We start from the raw sequence: 18108 nt of genomic DNA, 5'->3' as shown, positions 1-18108 counted from the left end.
CTGTTTTAATCCATCTGTCAGATATTACAGCTGGTGAACAAAAACATCATCCAGACTCTGAAAATATTCACTTACCGTGAAGATTTAACGTCTCAGATTTAAAAGACCTTCATCCAAAGTGTGCCGATCTGTTGCATACAGTGTTGAGGACACTTTGGTCCAAACATGGTGGATGTCCTTCATCAAATGAAACGTTTAGGATGTTTTATTTATTTACAAAGTTGTTTTCAAAAAAGTTTGAACTCTGAAACGGAGAAATTTTATTGTTTTATAAATAAAATCAGCTTATTTTTGATGGCAGCAACACATTTAATAAAAAAGTTGGGTCATGTCTACCACTATGCTGCATCAGCTCTTCTTTTTATAACACTGTATGGTTTCTTCTTTGTAGAGTTTTAACTTTGTTCACAGACGATGCTTTTCAGAAGTGTTCCTGAGCCCATCCAGTGATTTCCACTCCAGAATAGTCTGTTTTTAATGCAGTTCTGCCTGAGGGCCCGAAGATCACCACTATCCAATATTGGTTTTCAGCCTTGTCCCTCATGTCCAGAGACTTTTTTTAAACTTTTATATTTCTACGTGTAGCCGATTGAAGTCCGTTCAGGTTCCTTCCATTAAAGATGATCGACAGGGAATCTGGTTTCAAACATGTTTCATAACCTCATTCAGCCCAAAGCTGAAGTGTCATTCAGGAATTTTTACAGTTATATTTAGTTATATTTAGCCAGTTTCTTGTTTGTTATCTTCGTGTCTTCATCAGAAACCGTCCCGACTGCTGACTCGTGTGTTTAACGGGTTCGAACATCACTTCCCTCCTCAGCAGTAAACCAGCTCCACAGGAAACTCCTGCCGGTGTGTAAACAAGGAGCTGACACACACGCTTCCATTGTTTGGTTTCACAATACGAGAGCAGAGAGGAGAAGCTGTGTGCACACCTGCGGGGCCCGAAACAGGACGAGGACCGGTGGACATGTTGGGACATGAAGGAGGGGACGGGGGAGGACGGGGTTTAAAGATAAATAAAGATGACTAAAGATAGATAAAGATTGCTACATGTCCCGTCAGGTCACAGATTGGTACTCACCTGAGTGTTTCTGGTCCACAGAGCTGCCGGAGGCTGAGATAAACTGACACCACAGACATGCTTCAGATTCCTGCGGTGGTTTATTGGTTCTGTTTGTCGCCCCGCTGCCACGAGGCAAGTGGGGGTAGGGGAGGGAGCTGTACTTGGAGGGGTGGATGGGTGGGTGGGTGGGTGAGGGGGCTGTGCCTGGAGGGGTGGATGGGTGGGTGGGTGGGTGGGTGAGGGGGCTGTACCTGGAGGGGTGGATGGGTGAGGGGGCTGTACCTGGAGGGATGGGTAGGGGAGGGGGCTGCACCTGGGCCCCTCCCCCACCTCCAGGAGAGATAAAAGCCTCTCCGTCCGTCCCTCCCCGGCACTCTCTTCTGGTCTCCATACACAGCAGGTGAACCTCCACCATGACCTCCTACAACCGCTCCATCGCCTACTCCTCTGGGAGCCGCCTGGGCTCCATGCGGGCCCCCAGCGTGTACGCCGGCGCCGGAGGCACCGGGGTCCGCATCTCCGCCATGAGCGCCCCCAGGAGCTTCTCCGCCGCCGGCACAGGCGCGTCGTCCGCTGGAGGCTTCAATCTGTCTGACGCCGTGGACATCTCGGACAACAAGAAGATGGCCATGCAGAACCTGAACGACCGGCTGGCCACCTACCTGGAGAAGGTCCGCAAGCTGGAGGCCGCCAACGGCGACCTGGAGCTGAAGATCCGCCAGTTCCTGGAGAAGAAGACCAAACCGGAGGGCAACGACTGGGGCGCATACAAGGTCGTGATCAGCGACCTGCAGGACCAGGTGAGACCCGGTTCTGGTTCTGTTTGAGTCATCGGTGCAGACTCCAGGTGTGAGGTGGTGAGGCAGGAAGGAACCAAAGCTGCTCCGTTGGTTTGCACACAAAGGTTGTCTGAAAGGCCCGCAGGTGTGTGTTATGTCCTGCAGGTGTGTGTTATGTCCTGCAGGTGTGTGTTATGTCCTGCAGGTGTGTGTTATGTCCTGCAGGTGTGTGTTATGTCCTGCAGGTGTGTGTTATGTCCTGCAGGTGTGTGTTATGTCCTGCAGGTGTGTGTTATGTCCTGCAGGTGTGTTGCTTCCTGCAGGTGCAGCCACACCCTGAACGTACCTGGGCCGCTGATTTACATCCTGAACATTTCCATATTTTTACCTTCAGTTCTGCAGCAGGAGATCAAGCTGCAGCTTCACCCGGCGTCTGCAGTGTATGAAATAAAACTTTTAAAATGTTTGAATCATTAAAAAGGTTGAAACCTGTCCTTCCCTTGTTTTCAGCTCTTACACGCCACCCACAGTAACGGATCTCTGTACCTGGCCATCGATAACGCCAAGCTGGCTACTGACGACTTCAGAGTTAAGTGAGTCTACGAGCACTTAAACATGTTGTCCAGTCTTTACGCTAAGCTAAGTTAAATTAAGCTAAAATAAGATCAAATAAGCTTGTTTGTTCATATTAAAATAACACATATGAATGTTTTCTGATCTGAAAAACCTCTCAAATCAACGACTCACGACCTCAAACGACTGTTTTCTTTGCAGCGCTCAGTTTAATCGAATAAAACTAGTTGTGTCAATAATATCAAGCAGTGAAAGTCTTGTTTTAATCCGACGTCTCCAATGAGACCTGGTGGCCCCGTCAGAGAAACTTTGAACCGTGTCTGCGAACCTGCGTTCGGTGTGAAGCTAACGGTGCCGCCGATCCGCCAACAGGTACGAGAACGAGCTGGCGATGCGTCAGAGCGTGGAGGCCGACATCAGCGGGCTGAAGAGGGTCCTGGACAACCTGACGCTGGGACGCTCCGACCTGGAGATGGAGATCGAGGCGCTGAGGGAGGAGCTCATCCAGCTGAAGAGGAACCACGAGGAGGTGAAAATCCAAAACACACGTTTACAGGAAATGAATAAAAAAAATGTTTTTAAATGTGTAAAATGTCAAAAGTCACATTTTGAATTCAAAATAAAAAGCAGATAACTTGCGTTTAGATTTATATAAACGTAATCAAACTAAAAGCTTCTGATCGTCATCGTCAATTAGCTTCTGATCGCGGTTATTGATGACCCTCCTCCCCCCTGCAGGACCTGCTGTCTCTGAGGACCCAGATGAGCGGGCAGGTGAACGTGGAGGTGGACGCCCCCCCCCAAGAGGACCTGTCCAACGTCATGGCCGGAATCAGAGAGCACTACGAGAACATCGCCACCAAGAACCGCCGAGACCTGGAGTCCTGGTTCCAGTCCAAAGTGAGCCCGCTTCACCTGTCCGTCAAAATAAAGACGGATAAATAACCTGGTGATTGATTTTAAAGTCAGAATTATAACAGGATAAAAATGGAAGTGTTTTTGATTTTTAAGTCAACATTTTTCTCTTTGTTTCTCAAAATTTGATTTAAAGTAGAATTTGTTTTGTATACGCAGTAAACAATAACAATATTTATATATATTTTAAATCCCACTAAGTCAAGACTGAGTCAATTGAATGAGATAAAAATACAGAAGTGAGTGAGATCAGAGCGACGTGGAGTCGTCTGCGTACAGGTTGATTCACCAACAGTTTTAATGCACTCGAATTGTTTCTGACGTGTTTTCTGACTTGGTTTTTTTTCAGTCTGAGGAGCTCAACAAGCAAGTTTCCGTGAGCACAGAGACGCTGCAGTCGTCCCGCTCGGAGGTCACGGAGGTCAAACGCTCGCTGCAGAGTCTGGAGATCGAGCTCCAGGCTCAGCTCAGCATGGTGGGTTTCATTCTGTTTGCCGGTGAGTCCTGATGAAGTCCGTCGATCTGCTGACGCGGTGTGTCCCCCCTCCCTCCCCGCAGAAAGCGTCTCTGGAGGGAACCGTCGCCGACACCCAGAGCAGGTACGGCGCCATGCTGACGGGTTACCAGAGGCAGGTGGGGATGCTGGAGGAGCAGCTGGGTCAGCTGAGGGCCGACCTGGAGAGCCAGTCGCAGGAGTACCAGATGCTGCTGAACATCAAGACCCGGCTGGAGATGGAGATCGCCGAGTACCGGCGGCTGCTGGACGGAGAGGTGCTGGGGTGAGCTGAGTGATTCAAACCATGACGAAACAGAGACGAATGAAATATCAAAAAGTGGAACCGGAAAGAAAAATATCTGTAATGTTGGCGCTGTAGAAGCTGACGAAACAAACCAAGCAGCTGCGGCCAAACGTCACCTGTTAGCACGAAGGTTTTGCAACAAGTGCATCAAATAGAATACATAAATGAAAAATCTTTTCAAAAGCAGAAAAGTTGAAAGAATTAAAATTATAGAAAAGAAATATAAAAGTGAAATGTAGAATCAGTCGTGTTATTTACAGCCAAACTCACCGCTACGCTGATTGGAATTAGTCGTAGGATGTTAGCACCATTAGTACGATTAACATCATTAGCACCATTAGCACCGTTAGCACTTTTGTAAAAATAAATAAACGCTAACTGGACTTGTTTCTGTGTTTTCCTGCAGCCAGTCTTCCACCACCACCACGAGAACACGTAAAGTCGTGATCGTCACCAAAGAGATCACCGAAGGCGACGCTGTCTGATCAACTGAGCGGACGAACTTCCAGCTATGAGCCGCCGACCGTTCTCAGAAAAATACACAAATAAAACATCTCTGTTGAACTGAAGCACAAGTGTGTGTGTTTTCTGTTTCAGTGTCTGTTTATGAATTAACATCAACCAAATTACTGTGTTTAATAATCATTTTACTATATTATACGATATTAAAAATAAAAAAGAAGCCAGCGCCTTACAGTGTAGTACCACTGAGGGCCACTAAGGGCTCCAACAGACTCCCATTGAAAAAGCATCAAGTTCTCTCCTGAAATAAAAGTCAGCAAATGCTATCCACAAGTCATGATGGTGGTGGCGTGGCTGTTTGATTGACAGGTCTGAAGTACAGATAGGTTTCAGGTATAAGTGGGCGGGGCATAGTGTTAGATCCACAACTTGCTCCTCTCCAGCTCTCCTACCCACCTGAAGGTCAAAATTCAAACACGAGTTCCATCTCTGTGATGTCATCACATGGTCTAAATATTAATGTGAAGTTTCTTAATGTTCTCATTTAATCCTGGTGGGGCCCAACCTGGGGCTCTTGGCCCCAAAAGGGGTCACAAGACAAACATGGGGGGTCATGAGATATTAAATGTGAAGGAAGGTTCGGATCGACTCGGAGCTGTGTGGAGACCAAAACCAAAAACTGGTTCTGATCGGTTCTCGTCCTTCTATCCTCAGATCCAAGTCGCTGTTCGAGGAAATGCCGCCCTCATCTTCGCCGTGGACAACGCCAAACTGGCCGCCGACGACTTCAAAGTCAAGTGAGCGACAATTCTGTGTCCTTTAAATCTGCTCCGTGAGATTCTTCTTGTTCTTCGATTAACGAACTTGTCTGCAGGTTTGAGAACGAGCTGGCGATGCGACAGTCGGTGGAGACGGACGTCGGCGGACTAAAGCAGGTCGTAGAGCAGCTGTCTCTGAGCCGGACCGACCTGGAGGTGCAGCAGGAGAGTCTGCAGGACGAGCTGCTCCAGCTGACGCACGTCCACGAGGAGGTGAGACACAGCAGACAGACACATGGTGAGACAAAATGCGGGACAGTGACGGTGTCGTCCCTCAGGACCTGCTGTCCCTGCAGGGACAGGTGGGCAGACGGGTGACCGTGGAGGTGGACGCCGCGCCGCAGGACGACCTGTCCTCCATCATGGACGGGATCAGAGAGCACTACGAGAAGGTCACTGCCCACAAACGCAAAGACCTGGAGGCCTGGTTCCAGAACAAGGTGAGTCCACCAGTACCTGGAGGAGCTCACTGCCCCCTACTAATACAATTACATTTAAAATGTGTAATGTTTTAAAGAGTATTTTTTTCTCTATTAACATTTTTTTTCAAGTTTTTATAGTTAAATAAAAAAATGTATTTTAAACTTGTTTATTTTTATAAGTTTTAGTTCTTCTTTTTAACATTTTAAGTTTATAATATTTTTGTTTGAGACCGAGAGGTGAGAGTGACCTCAATAACTAACATGTTTTATTTAGTTATTTATGGCGATTTTTTTAAATTTTTATTTAAAGCATCAATGTTCAAAAGTTCAATCAAATCAATTTAATAATAAATAAAAATGTATTTCCTCGATAAGCCAATAAAACAGTAAAATTCTAAATGTTTCTAATTGTAAAAAATACTTGAAACAGTTAAAAGAATAAAAATAAAAACAGAAAACTAAATATTTCAAATTATTAGATTCACTTCATTAAAAAGTGCTTCACAGAAAATAAAATAAGACTACTGCTAAAAAAAGAGAGTAAAATATCTCAAAATGTCACATTTTCTTCATGTCGTGAAAATTAAAATTGTAAAAGTTAAATTGTCTTTTTTTCATGCGAATAAGTAAAAATCCTAAAAGATAAAACCCGATTAATCTGAAGCATTAAAATAAAGAATTATAATATTTAAAACAAGTAATAAAATAACTCAGTTATAATTGTCACGTTTGCTTTAAAGGAAAAGAAACAAAAATAAACGTATCTTTTGTTTTTTTCTGTAGCTCCGTCACAAACAGCTTGACCACAATGACCATGGAGGTGGACGCGTCTGGAAACGTGGTGTCAACCAGCAGCGAGTAGACCAGAACCAGAACTAGAACCCAGTCCACATCCAGTGAACCGAGTCTGTCTGAGGGTCTACAATAAACAATACAGTCTGACGTTGTTTCTGCATTTTTATTGTAATTTCACTCTAAACAAGAAAATTTGTTTTTATCATCTTCTGATCAGATTCAATAAAAAAAAAAAAAAAAAAAAAAAGGGTTTTAATCTCTGGATCTTCAAATTAAACTGCAACCATGAACAATCTGCGACGTCTCCAGCAGGGGGCAGCGTTTAGATTATTAAATGATAATAAAATTAAAGAAAAAAAGGAAAGAAACGGGAAGAACACGGAAAATAAAATGAATAAATTAGGACAATATTTTTTTTAAATAGAAATTAGAAAAATAAAATGAATAAATTAGGACAAGATTTTTTTAAAATAGAAATTAGAAAAATAAATAAAAATAACAACAAAACAAACATTAGGAAACAAAATTAAAAAGCTGCAGTAGGTAGAGTATTTGATCAAATATGATACTAATTATTTTATAAGATATAAAATGTATTTTAATTTTTATGTTATAATTTTACTTTTTAAAAATGTTTCTTTTGGTCTCTATCAGTGACTGCAGACTGAAATAAATATCAATAATAACAATAAATCAGCTGAATCATAAAGACTCCAGTTTTATCAGCAACGTAGCTGTCAGTGAACACCGCCCTCATGCAGCAGCATCTTCACCCTCTGCAGTATTATTACTCCACTATAATAAAACTACTGTAGTTACAGCAGCTGGACACCAGGTGGCGCTGGAACCACCGACAGAGAATAAACTCACCGTGTTTCAGACCTCTAGTCTGACAGAAGGAGCTCAGTCACGTGACGTCAGCTTGCAGTGTGAACCACGTGACAGTTCACTTTTCGTCCAGTAGGTGGCAGCACCACTGCTGGAGGGTTCCAGTTGGAAATGTAACAGATTACAGATTAAAAATGTAAATCATGTAACTACTTTAATTAATTTAAGTAACGTAACTTGTTTCATTTAATTACTTTTAATGATTTTAAACTGAACAATAATAACTAGTCAGTTTCTGTTATTCAAGTTCTTCAATAGAACCTGAAGGAAGACAAAACAGATCACAGATGATCAATAACTGATCAATAACAGGTTTCTCATTAATAAACTGTGTTTATTTGCAGGAATCTTTGGATAAATAATAACAAGTTTGTGGTTTGTTTTTTTTAGATCTGAAGAGTTGACATGCTGACAGGCAGACCACAGTTTGTCCTTCTGGGCAGTGTGCTGTCTGATACGGTGGTCAGTGGTACTGGAGCTCCTCAGGGAACTGTTCTGTCTCCCTTCCTGTTCACCTTCTACACCACTGACTTCCAGTACAACTCAGAGTCCTGCCATCTGCAGAAGTTCTCTGATGACTCTGCAGTGGTCGGATGTATAAGGGACGGACGGGAGGACGAGTACAGGGCAGTAGTGGAGGACTTTGTGGAGTGGGCGGGAAGAAATCACCTGCTCCTGAACGTGGCCAAGACCAGAGAGATGGTGGTCGACTTCAGGAGGAAGACGACGGCTCCACAACCGCTGAGAGTTCTGGGAGAGGAGGTGGACATGGTGGAGGAGTACAAGTACCTGGTGTCTCCATGACAACAGACTGAACTGGAAGACCAACATCAACGCTGTCTACAAGAAGGGGATGAGTCGACTCTTTTTCTTGAGGAAACTTTGATCCTTCAATGTGTGCAGCAAGATGTTGGAGATGTTCTACCAGTCTGTTGTGGCCAGTGCATTGTACTTCGCTGGGGTCTGCTGGGGGGGAGAGAGAAGGGGGGGGGGCAGCAGCATTGGAGCCGGTGACACCAACAGACTTAACAAACTGGTTAAGAAGGCCGGCTCCATCATCGGCTACAAACTGGACAGTCTGGAAAAGGTGGTGGAGAGGAGGACGCTGAACAAACTATTATCCATGTTGGATAATCCTGTCCACCCTCTCCACCACCTGCTGCAGGGACAGAGGAGGACGTTCTCCAAAAGATTCCTCCAGCTTAGCTGTCACAAGGACAGATACAGGAGATCATTCCTGATACAGGAGATCATTCCTGCCCACTACAATAAGACTGTACAATAACTCACCTCTGGAAAAATCCATCACACAACAATGACACCCTTGCACTGCTGTCTTGTATGTTGTTTTGTTCTAATCCATTGCACTGTTGTTTAGGTTAGTTTTGTTTAGTTTAGTTTATTTAATATTATTTTATTGTATAGAATGTGCATTTTATTTTAAATTATATAAAAAAAAATTGCCCTGTACATGCTGCTGTGACATAAAAATTTAAAAGTATAGTATATACCTAAAGTATCTATCTATCTATCTATCTATCTATCTATCTATCTATCTATCTATCTATCTATCTATCTATCTATCTATCTATCTATCTATCTATCTATCTATCTATCTATCTATCTATCTATCTATCTATCTATCTATCTATCTATCTATCTATCTATCTATCTATCTATCTATCACACCGTCTCCTCTGAGTGTTTGAGATCAACATTAAACTGTCTGATTTGATTATATTTTACATTTAAATACAGTGTCATGTGATGTCACATTAAACAACAGTTATACTAATAATAATAATAATATAATGTTAAAGAAAAAAAGAGCCCTCGAGGAGTTGACCAGTGTCAGTCTGTTTTTTGTACACTGTACCATCGTCTGTTTTATGATCCTTAATAAATTATTAACATCAGCTAATCATCGTCCCACCGCTCGTTAATCAGTGATTGTCTGTGACCAGTCTGATATTGATCAGCTGACTCTCCATCGACTGTTATTGTTTAACTTCCTTCTGATCAGAACGAACTGAAGTTACTGTTACTGTTATTGTTATAATCCGTCAAGCCTCTGACAGCCAGTCATTTGACTTTGGAGATCATCCAACTCTCCTTGGGCTCAGAAACGAGTTTAGATTTCAGTTCCATGATTCAAAAGCAACCAGTCAATCAATCTGACAGTTACAGTGCATCCGGAAAGTATTCACAGCGCTTCACTTTTTCCACATTTTGTTATATTACAACCTTATTCCAAAATGGATTAAATTCATTTTTTTCCCCTCAAAATTCTACACACAATACCCCATAATGACAATGTGAAATAAAATAAAAAAAATTGAAATTTTTGCAAATCTATTAAAAATCAAAAACGAAAAAATCACATGTACATAAGTATTCACAGCCTTTGCCGTGACACTCAAAATTGAGCTCAGGTGCATCCTGTTTCCACTGATCATCCTTGAGATGTTTCTACAACTTGATTGGAGTCCACCTGGTAAATTCAGTTGATTGGACATGATTTGGAAAGACACACATCGTCTATATAAGGTCCAACAGTTGACATGTCAGAGCACAAACCAAGACATGAAGTCAAAAGAATTGTCTGTAGACCTCCGAGACAGGATTGTATCGAGGCACAGATCTGGGGAAGGGTACAGAAAAATGTCTGCAGCATTGAAGGTCCCAATGAGCACAGTGGCCTCCATCATCCGTAAATGGAAGAAGTTTGGAACCACCAGGACTCTTCCTGGAGTCGGCCGCCCGGCCAAACTGAGCGATCGGGGGAGAAGGGCCTTAGTCAGGGAGGTGACCAAGAACCCGATGGTCACTCTGACAGAGCTCCAACGTTGCTCTGTGAAGAGAGGAGAACCTTCCAGAAGGACAACCATCTCTGCAGCACTCCACCAAGCAGGCCTGTATGGTAGAGTGGCCAGACAGAAGCCACTCCTCAGTAAAAGGCTCATGACAGCCCACCTGGAGTTTACCAAAAGGCACCTGAAGGACTGTCAGACCATGAGAAACTAAATTCTCTGGTCTGATGAAACAAAGATTGAACTCTTTGGCCTGAATGCCAAGCGTCATGTTTGGAGGAAACGTGTTCAAATAAAACAAAACGTATTCAAATAAAACAAAGTATTCAAATAAAACAGAAAGTATTCAAATAAAACAAAGTATTCAAATAAAACAGAAAGTATTCAAATAAAACATAGTATTCAAATAAAACAGGTAATTTTAGATTCTTTTGTCAACCGCTAAACAGCTCCAGCAGCTAACGTCTGAGAAACCGGAGCTAACATCAAAGTAATATTAGCTTTCCCTGGCAGATTAAGGTGAATGCCACCAGTTAGATCTTTCTCTCAGGGTTTTACGAAGGTTTGACTGAACCCGGTTACCATGAACTTATAAATACCAGAGAGAGGTGGCATGTGTGCGCTCCTTCTTCAATAAACTGTCACCCGGTTATTGAAAGTGTCACCGATGGTATTTAGGTCGAAACGTTCACAGTCATGCAACAAATTTGCTTCAGTTTGAGTTCTGGCCCGGGTCGATGAGTGACGGCTCCGCAAGCAGCAAAAGTTATGTTTAACACTGGCAGGAAACCAAGAAGAGTTGAAGGTCAAGCTCCAGGGCCTAAAAACAGGTTGAGTAACATTCACCGATCGCTTTGGTGTTGTTGTTTTCACAGGATGTTTGCAGAGCACCGGAGGGCGTGATGGAGCCGATGACAGATTGGACGTTCGCTGGGTGTGCTGCTGCACAAAGGCTGGAATGGGGCGAGGAGGTCGTAAACACGCCAGGGTGAGGGTGAGGGTTTAATGAGTTTAGAAGTTATTTATCAAGGAAACGTGGAGTTGGCGAAAAGCCCTTGTTGTTTCAGAGTTGAGGGTTCAACACGGAGCTGTGCAGAGATGAATGAGTCCCATTGTTTGAAAATAACCAGAAAATAACCCGAAAAATGAAGCCGATGCAGAAATGCCTTAAGCTGCAATACCACCGAGCGCAACTAGAGGTCGGCTCCAAAAAGCCTTCGGCTCCATAGATTCCCATTCAACTTCTCTCATCGAATCCAAAGTGAATAAAATGTGTCCATCAGTTATCTCGGTGTTGTTAGCTAAAGTCACTCCTTCTTCTTAGTTTTCTGGAGGTCCATCTGAAAATAATACCTCATTCATTAGAAAAGAAGATTCAAAAAAGCCTGTTTTGGGGGGGGCGTGTCTGTTTGATTGACAGGCCTGTGGTGCAGTCAGGTTACAGCTATCGGTGGGCGGGACGTCGTATCGTCAGGTCTACGATCAGATCAGTCAGATCCACCGCTGGCTCCTCCCCCAGCTCGTCCAAATATGATCACTTCCTGCTCTAAACCGCTCCGTACTACCAAAGATGGTGACGGACACAATCTGAACTAGAGGCTTCATAACGTTCACAAACCAACAGGTCACGTCACTGATGGTTGCCGCCTGTTCTTGACCTCAATCTTCTCCATCAGGTGCTTTTATAGCTCTGAGAACTCTGGGTAAAGTTCCTGTCCTGGCGCTCCCAGAGTCACCGTGAACATCTTGTCTGGTTACGCTCCACAGTTCAGTTACTTTGGGTAAAACGCTGCACTCGTCTCTGTCAGTGAGACTCGGTATCACGGCAAAACGTGAAATAGACACGCTTCGGCCTCTCTAGTCCTGACAGTTTCACGTTTTCTGCAGTGGACGAAAATGAAACCTCCTGCATGCAGACAACAACTCCAGAACAACGTTGTCACCTCTGGGATTTGAACCTGGAAGTCTGGAAACTGTCATGCCGAGGGAGGCCAGAACGTGGCTATCTCACGCTTTTGCTGTCGTGGACTGGCGTGTCAAGTTCACGCTTTGCTGCGACACCCGGTTGGTCAGTGCTGAACCACCAACAACGGTACCCGATTGTTCGGTGCTTCAGAGCGAACGCTAATACAAACGCCGTATCCAGGCAACCACGGTGAAGAGAACTGAAGCTGTGAGTGACAGGTGAGCCAGGCTGAAAAGTTCCCTCCTTTTTTTGTTGTTGTTGTTGCACTGAAGGAACCGAGAGCCGTCGTGGTTCTTAGAACTCCGTTCTGCGGGATGTTTTTAGCTCTTCCTTCGGGGTTGGTTCTTTCCCGGTACGATAGGAACTACAAGACATTCGTGCGCTGTGATTGGTTCACTGCTTTAACCTCACCGTCAGTTGGCCCCGCAGACGGAGAACCACTCCGTCCCCAACGTTAGCTACCACTTAGTAAACTGTGTGAGTTCATGTTTCACTGACTTTAGCTGCAGCAACTAATATCAGCGGTGCTAAGCTAACGTTAGCTTCACCAGTTAGTATCTTCCTAACCGTTGAAACTCGCTGGTCGTCAGGTATTTCAACTTCTGAGTGTTTTTCCACACTGTTTCTTGTTTTCTTTGAAGCTGAAGCACTGAACTGGAAACGCTTTTAATTGTTGCATATGTGTAATTTAACAAGCTATCATTATTTGTATTAGATGGTGATGACATTTATCCACCCACGTTCATTCCACAGCAGCTCTCTGACATTTATAAAAGCTTTACAGGTCCTCAGGCATTCGGTCCGCCTCATTTTAGGTAATCTCCTGTCAGTTGGTAAAGGTCGAACTCAGCCTGCAGCATGCGGGACAAAGCTGGTTAAGATGTTTGAAGGTCACATGTTTCCTTGCCCATCCCCGCCTGCACACCTGTGCACATACCTGGCAGGCGGCCCCATGCTGCAGGTGTTGAGTGACTAATAACTGTGTGACTACTGAGTGTTTAAAAGGCGGCAAGAGCCTCGCAGCTCTTCACTCTGTCGCCTTCAGCAGAAACGCAGCATCCGCCATGGCAACCCTCACATCTCGCTCTTCCTCCCGCTCCGTCCGGACCTCCATGGGCAGCTCCTCCGGCTCCATGGTCGGTTTCGGTGGCGGCTCTCGGATATCGTCGATGAGAGCCGGCAGCGTGTACGGGGGCGCCGGAGGCGCCGGGGTCCGCATCTCCTCCTCCTCCATGGGCGGAGGCTTCGGCGGCGGAGGCTTCGGCGGCGGCGGCGGAGGCTTCTCGTCCTCCATGACCTACGGCGTGTCCGGTGGGGACAACAGCATCATCGGCAACGAGAAGGGCACCATGCAGAACCTGAACGACCGTCTGGCCACCTACCTGGCCAAGGTGGCGACGCTGGAGAAGGCCAACTCCGAGCTGGAGCTGAAGATCCACCAGTTCCTGGAGAGCAAAACTGGACCGGCCACCCGCAACTACGGCGCCTATTTCGTCACCATCGCTGAACTCACCGGAAAGGTAAGAGCCCTCCTCATCCTCCATCCGGCCGCCATGACGAGGTGTGTTTGATAAGTCTGATCAGCTGCAGTGAGAATCATCCGGCCGGTCACATGATCAGTCAGTAAACGGTCTTCAAACGTCGCTGCAGCGAGTCGATCTTCATGAGCTGATCACAAACTGAACTATTGACGGTCTCTGTTGCCATGGAGACAGTCCTGAAGTACAGATATGATGTTATCAGAGGAGGATACAGTTTAATTAATATTATTATTATCATTATTAGTTGTAGAGGAGTTTACCAGACTGACAGCTCTGTGATGATGATGATGATGATGATGTCTCTAGATCCAGGACGCCATCAAGGTGAACGGTTCGATCCATCTGTGCATTGATAACGCTCGACTGGCTGCCGAAGACTTCAGGACAAAGTGAGTCTGACAACCAGGAAGTTATTCATTATTTTATTTATTTGTTACATGTTTTAGTTATTTTATTATTTAAATTATTTGCAGCTAGTTGTATTTTTTAATGTAATTTTACTACTTTTTATTCACTATTTAAATTATTACCTAATAAATAAATAATCAAATGTATGTATTATATATTTCTTATTTAATTATTCAGCGTATTTAAATATTTTATCCTCATTATTTATGATAGTAAATTCTCCATAATAAATTATGTTTTATATATATTTATATACATATATAAACACATATATATATATATATATATATATATATATATATATATATAGATTATAATGTGATGTGTGTGCAGGTACGAGAACGAGCTGGCCATGCGTCAGTCGGTGGAGGCCGACATCGCCGGGCTCAGGAGGGTTCTGGACGACCTGACTATGACCCGGACCGACCTGGAGATGCAGATCGAGGGCCTGAGAGAGGAGCTGATCTTCCTGAAGAAGAACCATGAGGAGGTGTGGGGGGGGGGCTCTCGGGTCCGATGAGTGAGGTTCGGGTCGGCTGGGTGAGTCCGGGTGGAGCGGAACCTCTTCACGGTTCTGTTTGTTGTTGCAGGAGCTGCTGGCCATACGGGCCCAGATGAGCGGTCAGGTCCACGTGGAGGTGGATGCGGCTCCTCAGGAGGACCTGAGCAAGGTGATGGCGGAGATCCGGGAGCACTACGAGTCCGTCAACGTCAAGAACCAGAGAGAACTGGAGAACTGGTTCCAGACCAAGGTACCGCCGTGATGTCACTTCCTGTTACCTCATGTAGACAGCTGCCTGCTGTGTTGGCGTGTTCTGACCCGCTGTGTGTGTGTGTGTGTGTGTGTGTGTGTGTGTGTGTGTGTGTGTGTGTGTGTGTGTGTGTGTGTGTGTGTGTGTGTGTGTGTGTGTGTGTGTGTGTGTGTCCAGTCGGAGAGTCTGACCAAGGAGGTGGTCACGCAGACCACCACGCTGCAGACGTCCAGGTCAGAGATCAACGAGGTCAAACGCACGCTGCAGTCGCTGGAGATCGAGCTGCAGTCCGCGATGAGCATGGTGAGTCGTATGACCTCCTCCACTGTCCCGTGTTCTCTATTTTCTGTTCTTTTTTTCCGTGTTCTGAGGTCAATGTTCTGTTTTCTCTTCTCTGTGTTCATTTTTTGTATTCCGAGTTTTTTTTTATTGTTCCGTGTGAACTGACCTCCGACCTTCTCCGATCAGAAAGCGTCTATGGAGGCGACCCTGGCTGACACTAAGAGCCGCTATGCAATGCAGCTGTCGGGGTACCAGATGCAGGTGAGACTGGGACGGTTCTGAAAGAATCTGGAAGGTTCTGGAGGATTCTGGTAGGTCCCCCCCCCCCCCTCACCCGGGCAGCGTGTGACTCACCTGCACGTGTTTCAGGTGACGTCTCTGGAGGAGCAGCTGGGGCAGCTGCGGGCCGACCTGGAGCGTCAGGGAGGCGAGTACAAGATGCTGCTGGACATCAAGACGCGTCTGGAGCTGGAGATCGCCGAGTACCGCCGGCTGCTGGACGGAGAGGCCACCAGCAGGTGAGAGCCACGGCAACCTTTTAAACAACCTGCAGCCCGCAGGTGACGCAGACACTCACCTGGCTCTGCTCTCTGATTGGTCCACAGCATCAGCACCTCATCCAGCACCTCGTCCAGGCGGGTGGTAACGGTGGTGGAGGAGGTAGTTGACGGGAAGGTGGTCTCCAGCTCTTCCTCCGCGTCCTCCTCCTCCTACCAGGTACGCTGAGCACCTGCAGGTGGACAACAGCCAATCAGCATCAGCGTCTCTTCTGTTTGTCTGATGTCACAATAAAACCAGTTAAACGAATAAACTCGGTTTGTTTTTATTCCACTTTTTATTCGACTCTAAACTCTCCGAACTCAAACGATTGAAAGTGAAACTTTTCAGATAAAATATGAATCACTGAACAGGTAAAAAAAAAAAAATCAATGTTGAAATAAAAACCTAAAAGTTTCAGATAGATGATGAAGACGGTTGAAAACTAACGGATAGAAAACAATTCAAATCAAAAAGTTACTCAATTATGTAGAAAAAAAACAAAGGTCTAAACATTCAGCTAAAAGAGGCAAAAATTACAACACTGTAATTAACAGATAACAAAAACAAACACAAAGGCAAAAAACAAGTACAACATCAAAATAAACAAATATGGATCTTTCATTCATAAATCACAGAAAAGTGACAGTTTGACATTAAATAATAAAGTTATAGAGAATTATTATAATTATGGAGGTGTTATAATCAAGATGTTTAACCGTAATAAGAAGACAGCTGATGAAATGTTTATAAATTATCGCAAAATTAAAACATGAAAACATTATTCAAAACGGAGCTGCAGGTGGAAACTGGAGAAGAAACAGTTTCACATGATGAAATGAACACATTAATAAATAAAATGCAGCCGGTGTGTAATCTCTATGAATCTGAATGATGAAGTACATTTTAAGAATATAACAGTTAAGTGCATTGTACTTCGCTGGGGTCTGCTGGGGGAGCAGCATTGGAGCCGGTGACACCAACAGACTTAACAAACTGGTTAAGAAGGCCGGCTCCATCATCGGCTACAAACTGGACAGCCTGGAAAAGGTGGTGGAGAGGAGGACGCTGAACAAACTATTGTCCATATTGGATAATCCTGACCACCCTCTCCACCACCTGCTGCAGGGACAGCGGAGCACTTTCTCCAATAAACTCCTCCAGCTCCGCTGTCACAAGGACAGATACAGGAGATCATTCCTGCCCACTGCAATAAGACTGTACAATAACTCACCTCTGGCAAAATCCATCACATAACAATAACACTGTTGACTGTGTTTCTTGGTTTGTTTGTATATAATATATATAGATATATACTATATATATATATATATATATATATATGTATATATATATATATGTTGACTGTGTTTCTTGGTTTGTTTGTATATAATATATATATAGATATATAATGTACTGTATATACTGTGCATTTTATATTTTATATTTTTTTACTGCTATTTACTAATATTTTATTGCTTTTCTATTATTCTATTCTATTCTATTCTATTCTATTCTATTCTATTCTATTCTATTATTCTATTATTATCTTATTGCTTCTGTATGCTGCTGTAGCGAAAAAAAAATTCCCCTCGGGGATTAATAAAGTAAATACCTACCTACCTACCTAAAAACGATTTAAAGAAAAAGATGGAATTTAAAATTAATCTACAGATGAAAAAACTAGAAATGATTGATGTGATTGATAACTTTCAACAAACTAAAGAAAAATACTTTTATTTATTCTGTAGTTTAAAATCAATTCTCAGTCTCAGGTGTGTTTGACAGGTGAAACTGGCTGCAGACATATTCAAATAAAAGGCGATACTGCCCCCTGCAGGTCCTCTATGACTGGGGTCCCCAACCACCGGGCCACGGACCACTACGGGGTCGAGGGTGATTTGGTACCGGACCGCACAGAAAGAATAAAAAACTTTTATTTATTTATTTTTATTTTATTTACATTAGTCTGCACGGTATTTTATTTTGAAAAATTACCACTTTCGTCCACGCCCCTTCCTGCGACTGAGTTGTCTCAGTCGCAGTTTTTTTCATGCTTTTTTTTTTTTTTCATTCATAAACCCACAAGTTAACCCCAGCAAAAATTAGCAAAAAACAAACGTCTCTGAAGAGGTTCCTTTAAAAGGTGGAAAGACCAAATGATGAGACAACAGAAAACCCCAACACCACCAACAAAAAGAAAGCTGCATTTAAAAGAAAATACCAAGAGTCCTACTTAAATTACGGGTTCATCACAACAGGCGATTCACATTCTCCAAGCCCGCTCTGTATAA

General features: G+C 44.0%; 3 protein-coding genes across 3 annotated transcripts; all 3 read left to right on the top strand.

Moving 5' to 3' along the window:
• The first annotated feature begins 1431 nt into the window (after window positions 1-1431).
• LOC138631230 (keratin, type I cytoskeletal 13-like) lies at window positions 1432-4702 on the top strand. The gene is made up of 7 exons (XM_069716040.1): window positions 1432-1866; window positions 2356-2438; window positions 2791-2947; window positions 3157-3318; window positions 3683-3808; window positions 3892-4112; window positions 4540-4702. The coding sequence occupies exons 1-7, from the start codon at window positions 1480-1482 to the stop codon at window positions 4616-4618; spliced, it is 1215 nt and encodes a 404-aa protein (XP_069572141.1). The 5' UTR covers window positions 1432-1479; the 3' UTR covers window positions 4619-4702.
• A 496-nt stretch (window positions 4703-5198) lies between these two features.
• LOC138631270 (keratin, type I cytoskeletal 13-like) lies at window positions 5199-6766 on the top strand. The gene is made up of 4 exons (XM_069716100.1): window positions 5199-5392; window positions 5470-5626; window positions 5692-5853; window positions 6619-6766. The coding sequence occupies exons 1-4, from the start codon at window positions 5199-5201 to the stop codon at window positions 6712-6714; spliced, it is 609 nt and encodes a 202-aa protein (XP_069572201.1). The 3' UTR covers window positions 6715-6766.
• Window positions 6767-13316: 6550 nt separating this feature from the next.
• On the top strand, window positions 13317-16088 carry LOC138631224 (keratin, type I cytoskeletal 13-like). The gene is made up of 8 exons (XM_069716034.1): window positions 13317-13814; window positions 14142-14224; window positions 14577-14733; window positions 14834-14995; window positions 15173-15298; window positions 15464-15538; window positions 15647-15795; window positions 15883-16088. Exons 1-8 carry the CDS (start codon window positions 13359-13361, stop codon window positions 16001-16003), a joined length of 1329 nt encoding a protein of 442 aa, XP_069572135.1. The 5' UTR covers window positions 13317-13358; the 3' UTR covers window positions 16004-16088.
• The last annotated feature ends 2020 nt before the right edge of the window (window positions 16089-18108 follow it).

The sequence above is a fragment of the Brachyistius frenatus genome, unplaced genomic scaffold, assembly GCF_029030835.1.
Source record: "Brachyistius frenatus isolate BFR_SWC_R1_liver_20210118 unplaced genomic scaffold, ASM2903083v1 Contig_151, whole genome shotgun sequence".
NCBI lineage: Eukaryota > Metazoa > Chordata > Actinopteri > Embiotocidae > Brachyistius > Brachyistius frenatus.
This window is presented reverse-complemented; position numbering and strand designations above follow the sequence as displayed.